General features: G+C 43.9%; 1 protein-coding gene across 1 annotated transcript in view; it reads right to left on the bottom strand.

Moving 5' to 3' along the window:
• Positions 1-5,067: 5,067 nt before the first annotated feature.
• mtnr1c (melatonin receptor 1C) overlaps positions 5,068-12,440 on the bottom strand; it is a gene marked incomplete at both ends in the record, with an annotated part of 16,113 nt that continues 8,740 nt past the window's right edge. The window contains one exon of the mRNA XM_080526313.1: positions 5,068-5,936. Coding sequence (XP_080382439.1) covers positions 5,068-5,936 — 869 coding nt within the window. The remainder of the gene's footprint in view (positions 5,937-12,440) is intronic.

The raw sequence follows: 12,440 nt of genomic DNA on the forward strand, positions 1-12,440 counted from the left end.
ATATATATATATATATATATTAAAAATCCTCTTCTCCCACCAAAACCCCCCCTAGATCTAGATCTCTAGACCACACTTTTTGTATTTGTAGAGATTTGTATGAGGACTGATTGAACAGAGAATCTTTGTATATGCAGATAAGATATTATGCAAGAGGGATGACTTGTGTGTTCCAGGGGACAGTATGCCTTCATAGAAGACCTTAACTGAAGATATAAGAAGCAAGAAAACCCAGGTAGATTATATGTAGTACATGTAATCATCAAATGTACGGAGACCATTATTATCGAAAATATCTCTAAAGACATGTATGCCCTTGTCACTCCAGGCAGGAAAAGAAAAGGTACACTTCCAGTTAGAAGTGAGTAATTGTTGAAAATTGGCCTATTAAGATGCCATTGTTGTACTGGTTTAGACACGTTCTCTGCTGCACGCCACGCAGTGATAAGATAAGACACAATAGGCCCTAATTGTAACTTAGAGCGTTTAAGTGGTACAGCTGCATGAACCTAGTCTTGCAGCCTGTGGGAAAGGCGAGCCTCTCCTCCACAGGTCTCCAGCAGACTGATGCATTTGGGTTGAACCATACTGAGACGGGACGAAGTACAAAAGACCAAAAATAATGTTTGAAATTTGGGACCGATAGACCAGTCGTATGTCGCTGTAGGGTAGACATTCTAAATCAATGTCGCCTTCCATCCCATATGAATTTTGAGACTAAAGAATGAATTTTGTCCCAGTATTTGGTGGGAGGGGCTAGAGGTAGCATAGATGAAAAAAGATTCAGTCGTGGTAAAATGTCCATCTTAATAATAGGCCTGTAGTCACTACACTAGTAGTGAGTGAGGAAAACGTGAGCATCTATTCAGGTCCGTCTCTATAGGACAGCGCAATTCCTGTATTAGTGCCTCTCAGATCATTGGTTGGGGGGAGGGAGAAAGATTCTGATTTGATGTGTTTTTCCAAGTGTATTTTACCCCAAGTCATACAAAGTGTCAGAAAACAGGGGTGAAAGAAAAAGAAACCAAAATTCATCAAAAACAATGAATAATTGGTTGAATATAAAACATTTAAAATCTCTGGGATTCTCTGGGAAATCTCTGGGAAGTTACACCTTTCCGTTTCATCCTGTTTTCTCCCTGTCAGGTAAATCATTGCTCATGTTTGTGAGATGGATGATATGGTAGTTAGGTTGAGTTAAGTCGCTTTGGGTAAGAGTGTCAGCTAAATGGCAAAAGATGTGCTGAGGGCTTGTCAGAGCTCATCTTGGCTGAGGTGATATGGACTCAGGCACTCATGCTGTATAAAGATTACATCTACGCACAGTGATGTGTCTCATATCCTCTGGCCTTTTGAGACAAATGTTTTCTTTGTTGATAATTTAAACTAGTTTCTTAGCATTTCAAGGTTGTTTAGGGGAAACCAGTGACATACTGTATGTAACAGGGGTCAATTGTACTCTGAGTTCAGTGGGTTTATTTGGTGTGTTTTTTAAAAGTGTTGACTACTGTTATAATGTCACAATGTAACACCAGATAATTTATTTGAAAAATGTAATACTACCTAATTAGCATGAGTAATTTGGGTTGTTTATTTAGGAATACAGACATTAAATCTTTTTCCGAGGTGAAGGAAGAATATGGTCTTTCTTCTACCAACTTTTTAACCCTACTTACAACTAAGACATTTTTTGTATTCCCTAACTCAGAAAGACAGTGTTAGATTTAAGATAGATGACATAGAAAAATGTATTGTTAGTGCCCAACTAACGATTAAAATGACCTCAAAGATATATCTCAGCAGTAGAGTGCCTTCCTCCTTCCAACCTCTGAAAAGGATTTGGGCAAAAGATTTGAACATACATTTGGACCAGGAAACATGGATGCAGATATGTGCGAAAGTTAACTCATCCTCACTGTCTCCCAGAGTTCTTGAACATAATTACAAGTTTATTTTTTAAAACATTCTTTACTCCAGTTCGTCTTAATAAGATGTCCCTGGAGTACTGTTCTTTATGTAATAAATGTAAGAAAAGTCTGGGGACATATCCTCATATGTTTTGGTTCTGTCCCTTTTGGCAATCGATCCACGCTCTGGTGGAATCCATACTTAAGCTCAAATTGAGCAAATCTCCTCTTTTGGGGGCGCTTAGGTGGCGTAGCGGGTTAAGCGTCGACCATGTCACCGCAGGGTCCCCGGTTCGATTCCAGCCGGGGACATATCCTGCATGTCATCCCTCCTCTCTCTCTCTCTCACCCATCCTTCCTGTCATAATCTATACTGTACTGCCAATAAAAAATGAAAAATATGAGTGGGACTGCCCCACTCAGAAAAAATAACTAATAAATAAAAATCTCCTCTTTTGTACCTTTTAGGGGTTGATGCAAATGTAAATATGATTCCTGAGCATGGGAAATTGTTTGACACTCTTAGATTTTTGGCCAGAAAGTGTATTTTAATTTTATGGAACACTGATGTCATTCCTAATGAACAGCTATGGTTCACCCAGATAATGTCTGTGTTGCCCTTGGAGAGACTTATGACCTGCAGGATAAGGCGGATGTGTTTTCTGAAGTGTGGTCCCCCTTTTATGGAAGAGAATTCATGACAATTCATGACGTTTTTTTTTTCATTTATCTTTTAGATATAGGAACTCTTATATCTACGTGGATGTTGATGGTGGTAATGCCCCCCCCCCCCCCTTTCCCTCATTGCACACACACTTTTGTTTATTGGCATACTGTATGTATTTTTTATTTTATTTTTGTCTCTTGGCTGTTGTTTATTGTCTTTTTGTTTGCTGTTGTGTTTTGTCTTATAATTACTTTATTTTTCATACTTTCTACTTTATGGAGTTAATTGTTTTCCTTTAATGTCTGTCCTTGTTGTGACGTATAGATGTTTGTTGTTTAAAAACGTACCCCAAAAAAAAAAGTAATATGGTAATCCTAGCGTCCTGTTTAGACACCTACACATTATGAATGGGTTAGGGTTAGTTCTTCTGGCTAGTAGTAGACAGACGTTTCTGATATCAAAAACTTGGTAATAGTGATAATAGAGTTACAGTAATTGCAAAAATGTTTACAATTTCCACTTGTCACCCCCACTCTACTACTTTCCAGTTTGACAAGTCAGAGATAGACGACAACAAACCCAACAAGGAGTCCACTGTGTTGAAATGCACACACCACATGAAAGAAACGTTTCCTTTGCACCGAATGAAAGAATTCCTTCGCAATATAGACAATATTTTGTGCTCAAACACACAAAGGGCACTCTCATGTTTTTTTTGTTGTGGTTTAACACACAAACAATCTCACCAGTGTGTTCTTTTGAGAGAGGCGTCTCTCTCTTGGAGCAAAGCCCAGGGAAGGATCAGCATCGCTGGGCATCAGGATGAGCTACGTTAACACTGGGTATGGAACACAGAAGACACATTTACATTTTGACATGCCTTATTCCAAAGCGACTTACAATCGATACATTTAACTAAGCAAGTGAATCATCAATTCACCAGCCGTAACACACATCAACACAACTTCAACTGTTGGCCTGAGCTAGATTACTCTTCCTGCTACGACTGGTGGATTGATGATTCACTTGCTTAGTCAAATGTATTGATTGTACGATGTAAGTCGCTTTGGAATAAGGCGTCTGCAAAAAAATAAAAAATAAACGTCCTCTCTACGTTGATCGTAATAATGATGAAGTTGATGAAGAAGATGATGATGATGATGATGATAAAGAGATGGTTATTGCTGCTCCCTTCTTCTGGTACAGCAGTTTGAAGTGTCAGTGCCAGCCAGCCTAGAAAAGGTCATTCTGCTTGAAATTGTCAAAGGTCATGCTGCTTATTACCTAAACATGGTCTGAGTCACAGTGAAGGAGAGGGACCTCACCTCACTGAAACTATTCTTAGTCACCAACGGGCACCATAATGACTCTCCATCTGCCGTAATTGAGCCCTTCACTGCATGTCTGAGGGGACAAATACTTTAGTTTGAGTTAAGTTTTAATTAGTTTGAAGTTGTTACTTTGAAGAGAGCAAGCAAACTGAGTGATTTATGACGATTGCAATAGATACTGAGAAGGGGGAAAACACAACCTTCATGGAGTCAAAAAATAGAGCCATTTGCTAACCTAATGTTCTCACCATATATATATGGCATTTTTTAATTTGTGCTGTGGGTCACTCTCTTATGGGAAGTACACAGGATAGGGTACATTTATAGTTGTGAAAGTGAAGTGAAAGTGGTGGTCGGCTTGACTGGACGTCAGAGCTTGATTCTTTTTGTTGAACATGTTCCCACTTTCACAAGCAGAAGTAAGACGATAAGGACATTGTTTTCTGCAATTTCAACTGAAATATTTGACACAAGAAAACGCGCTGCTAACAACAATCTGCTGCATTCAAATATACTGTATTTAGGCGGCTCCTCCCTTTAACTGTTGTGTTTCTGTTATTGTTTACAGTGATAACACACTAACGCTGAATTATAATGTGAAGACGGTATTATGTTGATCCTGTATTGTGTCCTAAACTGCAATAATAATAAAATATTATACTGAGGTGACCAGTTACAAAGGGATATGATTGCGTGTTCTGTCAGTTACACGCAGCAACATTTCTAACTCAAGCAGAAAGGAAGGCACAGTGTGGTAAACCTCACTGTGTGGTACACCTCAATGTGCCATTTCAACAATAAGGCTGAAATTAACACATGTGACGACAGCAGGCGAAAGGGGGAACAAGTCAGCAACCGACTAAATGTTCAGACTTTTATTCAGAAAAATGTAAATAAGTTGGACCGGAAAATTGACATTGGCTTGCAAGCTAATCTTTTTTTGTGAGCCTGCCAACAATGTAAAGTAGTGTTATAGCTAACTAGGTAGCAGTGGGGGATTACTCACCGAATCCATTGCATTGCAATATTTAATGTGCTTACATTTTTCAGAATAAAAGTCTGAACCTTTGGTCGTTTCCCGACTTGTTCCCCCTTTCACCAGCTGCCGTCACATATTTCCTATTTTAAAAACTCTAAAAAGTCTTCACACACAGTTCACAGTTCACAAGTTTATCTCCACCATGTTATTGTTGGTTGCGGCCGGTGACTGTTTACTCTTCAGCCCCTCAGTCCCACATCTAGAAGAATCCACCAGGAACAGACGAGGGAGGCATATGCCTAGCAAGATCGTTTTATATTCCTTACGGAAGTTCTGGTTTAGCAGCCCGTATATGACAGCGTTGAGGCAGCTGTTGAAGTACGCCATGAAGTAGCTGGTGACAAAGAGCCACTCTGGGATGCGAGGCGCCACGCTGGCGGGGTTAATCGCCACGGCCAGACCGATGAAGTTCAAAGGTCCCCAGCACACGGCGAACAACACAAACACCATGAACATCGTCAGGAAGTTCCTCATGTCGGTGGGCTTCACCTTGGTGCTCCTGTACTCCGGCTTGACCCGGTGCTTCACTTGGATGACCAGGATCCATATCCTGAGGTAGCAGAAGGACACCACCAGCAGCGGGATGAGGAAGTGAACGACCACCACGGAGATGGTGTAGGACGTGCTGACCGTCTGGGCGAAGGTGCACGAGTAGATGCGCGGGTCGTACTGCAGCGACCCCACGTAGAAGTTGGGCACCGTGGCGACGGCGGTGAGCAGCCAGGTGAGGACCAGGAAGCAGCAGGTGTTCCTGAGGCTGTAGAGGCGGTCGTACTGCAGGCTGTGGCAGATGTAGCAGTAGCGGTTGATGGCGATGGCCGTGATGCTGAAGATGGAGCCGATGACGCTCAGGCCCATGACGAAGCCGCTGGCCTGGCAGTGCAGGTCTCCCATGACCCAGTCGTCGTAGAAGATGGCCGTGAGGACCAGCGGGTAGGGGTACACCGCCACCACCAGGTCAGCCACTGACAGGCTCACCACGAAGATGTTCCCTGGAGAGAGAGAGGGGGGATAGAGGGGGGATAGAGAGAGGGGGGATAGAGTTAGATTAGATTTGACTTTGGTTTTACGGCCGGGGATTAGAGTGACATAAACTCTTAGGCACGCTCCAGAAACAACCCCCAACAGGCCCATTCCCTTCCTTATTTCCTACCACTTCAGCATAGATCACAGATTTGAAGGAATCGGGTCGATATAAGCGAAATGGTGATAGCTCCACCACCTAGCCCATTAATAAGACTCTGGGGAGCTCTTGTCAGACTTTTCTGAACATCTAAATCTAAATGGTTAGGCAAGGAGGAAGGGATTATTTCTAGACCGGGGCTTTAAAAAAAGAAAACAGGTTTTGGTTAACATTTTACATTGACATTTTTGGCATTTAGCAGACGCCTTTATCCAAAGCGACTTACAACAAATACATTTGTCAATCCATCAGTCAGTAATCTATGTAAAAAAAATAGTAAACCAGGGGCCATTGGCAGCAACAGGAAGATTTTTATTGTTATTATTATATATACTTTTTAAAATTAAGGTTCATCTGTCTGAGGGATGACCAGAGTGAGTTCTTATAAGGTCAATATAAATTATTAGAACGATCCATCTCTGTAACTTGTCAAATGAGGACATCCTTTGGTTCCTTACACAGCCCCTGAGGATAGGCAAGTAAAATGCTCTATTATATCAAAACCAGACGTGGATGATTTCAACCTCTGATTGCAGGCAGATCAGTTCCTGCCTTCCCATAGATGATGGGAGAGTGACAGTTATATCTCCTCAGAGGACGTGAATCACGAACAACAACCTCTGACTTTGTTACAATGCAGCTGTGTTATGGGTGGGCGGAATTAAACCATAATTCAGAAACGTAATGGCCTTGACATTATCAAGATTGATGACAATGCTAAGCAGTGCTAAGCAGGGATTCAATTAAATGTGCATTACATAAAAATGACATTGTTCCATAGCTCCATGAAAACCCCCCACAATAATAGCTGACGGAATTGTTTAGAAAATGCCTAGTTTGTGATAACATCAAAAGTCATTTTGATTCTGGGCAGGGTTTCCACAGCACAGGGCAGGGAAGTTGTAATTTTACCTCAGCGCGGGTTTGATTGAACTCAGGTCCTACAAAGAGGAGAGATATGAGGAGACGGCAGGTGCAATAACTGGGTTCTCTGGTGCAGGAGATAGGAGGGGTATGAATGCAGCCATGCCTCTCTCCATGACCTCTCACCTCTCCCCTTCCCCAGAGGGAAATGTCAATCTATTTTGTTGACCAACGCTAATTTGGAGAACATGTGTTTCCAAAGCTTATTTCAACAATTGTCTTAAAAGGATAGTTAGTTAAGGGATAGCGACATTTTGTCAATATTTGTTCTACTTACCCAAAGTCAGATAAAATGGATCTATCTGTATGTCTCAGAATGCACAGCACACACACACACACACTCAGGTCATGTTCTCACATGAAAGTCTGAATCGAGACCCGGAGCAAGTGGATGAGATTGCAACATTGTTGCATAAATAATTTCTCTGATTTGCGTTCTGACAGCCCTTTATGTAAACGAAGTAACATACGCAATCGAAGCAACAGGCGTGGTAGTTGATTGGTCAGACATTTTTAAAATTGCCTGTTCGTCCTGCTCTTATCCAGATCAACACGTATGCGCTGTTGTTTTCCTATGGACAGCCTCTAACCGGAGCGAAACCACCCTTTTCAAGCGGAGCATCCGTCGGTTGTTTGCTCCGGGAGTGACTTCGAATGCGCGTTCTCACAACTCCAAACGACGCAGAGCAGGCTGTAAGCATAGGAAAACAACAGCATGCGTGTCGATCTGTGTTGTGTCCTGTTTATACCGCCAGTGGGCGCTAGTATGCAAGTGATGTATGCAGTGACGGAAGTGATACATGCACTTCCGGAGGTGAAGAACGGGAGTTGAATAAATGGCGAATTGAACAGCAGCTGCGTGTATCCCGGTCTCATTCTTTTACGAACTACTTTCTTACTACAGAATACCACATTTTTGGCGACGAGGATGGCTATTTCCGTACCCTTACCTACACCGTTCATGCCTGTGCCAGGCGAACCTGCTATTTCTTTTCCTACTTGGTTGAGAATGTTTGAAAATTACATGCTAGTAATTGATGCTACCGGAGAACAATGGCCGGAGGAAAGAAAGCGCGCGATTCTTCTCCATGCACTTGGGACCGAAGGACAAAGACTGTTCTACACTCTAAAGGATACGGGTGTTACCTACACTTCTGCCGTGGATGGACTGAAAAAGTACTTTGTTCCTAAGGTGAATGTGATTGCTGAACGTCACAAATTTCGACAGAGAGCTCAGGGTCCTGACGAGACGGTTAATCAGTTCCTTGCTTCATTGCGCGAGCTAGCTGCAGCTTGTGAATTTGGCGCCATGGAGGAACAAATGATTCGTGATCAACTGATTGAGCGTGTTGCTAATACACGCATACGAGACAGACTTTTGCTTGAATCGGACTTGTCTCTGGACAAAGCTACTTCAATGGCCTTACAAATCGAGGCTGGACTACGGAACTCCAACGTTCTCTCTGGAGCTACAGCTTCGGTGAGAGCCATCGAGAAACAGCCGACGAGGAGGAGGTTCGACAAGGGCAAGAAGAAAGATCCGACGACGACTGCACCTGCCACGGTCTACAGCCAGCCAGCTACAACTGGGAATCAGCGCGCCTGCTTCCGATGCGGATCCACAGGACACTTAGCTAACAAGCCTACATGCCCGGCGGTTAAGGTGACTTGCAATACATGCGGAAAAGTTGGACATTTTTCCAAGGTGTGTAGATCGGCTCAAAAAGAGGTGCGTGAGGTAGTGGTGAATGACGTTACTGTGCTTTACATGCAGGGGGCCGTCGTGAATGATAAAATTATGTGTACTGTACGAGTTGATGCAAATTATCATTCCCATGATGTTGAGCTGATAGTGGATACAGGCTCATCTGTTTCTATTATTCCAGAGAGTACTTACCAGACACTTTTCCATACATGTGTCCTTGCTGAGCCTACAGTGAATCTGCTTACTTACTCCAGAGAGAAAATTCCTGTTAAAGGTTGCATGCATGCTACAGTTGTTCATAATGGACATTCAGTTACAGGTTCATTGATAGTGGTTGAATCAGGAAATGCATTGCTGGGACTAGATTTATTTGTAGCATTGCAGATGTGCATTGAGGGTAACAAAATTATTACTGTTAGCTCTGCTAGCTCTCCTACTGTGCTCCGAGCACCTACTGTACAGAGTACCACTCCACAGACCGAACCAGAGGTTCTAGTACAGGAGTTAGGGTGTGCAAAAGGTTTTATGCACAAAATACAGGTTAAACCAGATGCTGTGCCAGTACAGCAGAAATTGAGGAGGCTTCCGTTCTCAGTGAGGCAGGCTGTGACCGATGAGCTCGCAGATCTACAGGAAAAAGGCGTTATAGAACGTATAGACGCATCTCCATGGGTTTCCCCTATAGTTGTGACCCAGAGAAAGGGGGGAGGAAAGCCTCGCCTGTGTGTTGACCTCAGAGAACCTAATAAGGCAATCATCAGTGACTGTCATCCCTTACCGCACATGGATGAACTGTTCGCTGAGCTCCGTGGAGCCACAGTCTTTTCTACTATAGACTTAGCCTCTGCTTATCACCAGTTGCCATTGCATCCAGATAGCCGTGATTTAACTGCGTTTATCACGCATGAGGGTCTCTTTCGTTTCTGCCGAGTGCCATTTGGCCTCGCTTCTGCTCCTTCAGCTTTTCAGAAAATGATGTCGATTGTACTGACAGGCCTGCCAGGCGTACAGGCCTACCTGGATGATGTGATTTGCTACGGCATCACACAGCAGGATCACGATGTCAGCCTACGGAGAGTGCTACAGGCTCTAAATGAAGTGGGACTTAAACTGAACATGCACAAGTGTAAGTTCAACCAGAAAGCTCTGCGCTTCCTGGGCCACACTGTGTCCAAAGATGGTCTTCATCCTGACCAAGACGGGGTCAGTGCTGTGGCGAACGCGCCTGCCCCGCACGACACATCCTCCCTGCGGTCCTTCCTAGGACTCGCATCGTGGTATAGTAAATTCATACCTGACTTCTCTACTGTGGTGGAACCGCTACGTGCTACACTCAGGGAATCTACTGACACTAAGTTTGAATGGACAGCGGATGCAGAGTCCAGTTTTACTGAGGTTAAGAGACTGATTACTGAGAGTCCTACCTTAGCATTATATGATCCTGAGTTACCTACTTATGTCACTACCGATGCTTCTAACTATGGATTGGGGGCTGTAATGAGCCAGATTCACCCAGACAATACAGAGAGAACCATAGCTTTTGCGTCCAGGACACTTTCTCCTGCAGAGAGAAAGTACTCTACCGTCGAGCGTGAGGCGCTGGCATGCGTTTGGGCGGTGGAAAGGTGGAGAACCTACCTGTGGGGACATCGTTTTGTCCTACGCACAGACCACCAAGCGTTGACAACCCTACTCACTTCCAGGGGTACGGGTCGCGCAGGTCTGAGAATAGCGAGATGGTCTGCACGTCTACTATGCTTTACTTATGATGTCACTTACCATCCAGGGAAACGTAATGTGACTGCTGACTGCTTGTCCAGACTCCCTCTGCCTTCGACAGGAGAGGTGGAGGAGGAGCCAGACATGGTGGCTACTGTGTTCACAGGTTCCTCACATGCCATATCTGTGACCGAGTTCACTGCTGCCTGTGAGGCATGTCCTGAACTGACTCAACTGAGACAGCAGATACAGAAAGGTTGGCCAAAATGCAGTAAGAATGTGACAAAGGAACTTGCTCCATATTTTAGAGTAAGAGTTGAACTGGCTGTGGATGAACTACTTGTCATGAGAGGCCCCGACCGTGTGGTTGTTCCTACTACACTACGGTCTAAAGTTGTAAATTTAGCTCATGAAGCGCATCAGGGAATAGTGCGTACTAAACAGAGACTACGAGAGCTATATTGGTGGCCGCAAATGGACAGATGTGTCCAGACATTAGTAGGCTCATGTGTACCCTGTCAATACAATGACAAAACAGCCAAAACTGCGCCTGCACCACTTACCCCAGTGGAACTGCCAGGTGGACCATGGGAGAAGGTGGCCATTGACATTGTTGGTCCCTTTGACTGTGCGACATGGGACTGCCGTTATGCTATTACACTCACAGACTATTACAGTAAGTGGCCAGAGGTGGCGTTTGTCTCTACTGTAACTACAGAGGCGGTTATTAGCTTCTTGACTACAGTGTTTAGTCGTGAAGGTAACCCTTCCTTCCTGGTCTCTGACAACGGATGTCAGTTTACCTCCCATGCTTTTGCAAGCTTTCTGGGAGAGAGAGAGATAAAGCACCTGCGTTCCAGTGTTTATTATCCAAGAGCCAACGGGGCTATTGAGAGATTTAATCGAGTTCTCAAAGAGTGTATTCAGACGGCTGAGAGAATGCACAAGCCATGGAAACATGCAGTAACAGAGTTCTTACTGAACTATCGCGCTACGCCGCATGCTACTACAGGAGCTACTCCCTTTGAGTTGCTGAGGAACAGAAAGATGCGTACAAAACTAAATGTCCTCCCTGTCTCACAACAAATTAAGTCACATGAGAAAGTGCAGGAGACAGTGAGACGCAAGCAACAGGAGAGTAAGGAGTACACAGACAGAATGAGGGGAGCGAAAGTGCCCATGTTCCAAGTGAATGACACCGTACGTGTCCGCAGACCGGAGCATGTAAAAAAGGGATCATCAAGATTCACAGAACCGCTGACAGTAGTTAGTAAAGCAGGACAGAATACATACCTGCTCAGTGATGGTCGAAAATGGAATGCATCCAAGCTTACACGCTTCCCCAAGGATGCTCTGTCTGGCACCAGTGGTGAAAAGGAGATTGAGCTAGAGGAGTTCACGGTGCCCGAGACAGAGAATGTGTTTAATGAACCAGGTCCAAGAAGGAACCTGAGAGTCAGAAACCCACCTAGGTGGCTGGTAGACTTTGTGCCGTAGAGAACGTACTAAAAGGGTAGGATAGAACACGGTTCTAACTTAGTACAAAAAGGTCCTACAATGCAATGACAAAAGTGAATGTTCATTTCATGTTTCACTGTCAAACTGTTTATTGTTGTTATTCATTATGCTGATTCATTCATTTTCATTTCCTTCGTTTTCATTTTATTTCAATTGTACTGACACCAGTCTACAGAATATTGCATTCGTTGAGGACTGTAATCCCTTTAAGAAAGGGGGAAATGTTGTGTCCTGTTTATACCGCCAGTGGGCGCTAGTATGCAAGTGATGTATGCAGTGACGGAAGTGATACATGCACTTCCGGAGGTGAAGAACGGGAGTTGAATAAATGGCGAATTGAACAGCAGCTGCGTGTATCCCGGTCTCATTCTTTTACGAACTACTTTCTTACTACAGAATACCACAATCTGACGTCAGGATGTCACGCGCAGGGCACTGTTTATGGAA

The sequence above is a fragment of the Nansenia antarctica genome (genome assembly GCF_963989245.1).
Source record: "Nansenia antarctica genome assembly, chromosome: 3".
Classification (NCBI taxonomy): Eukaryota; Metazoa; Chordata; class Actinopteri; order Argentiniformes; family Microstomatidae; genus Nansenia; species Nansenia antarctica.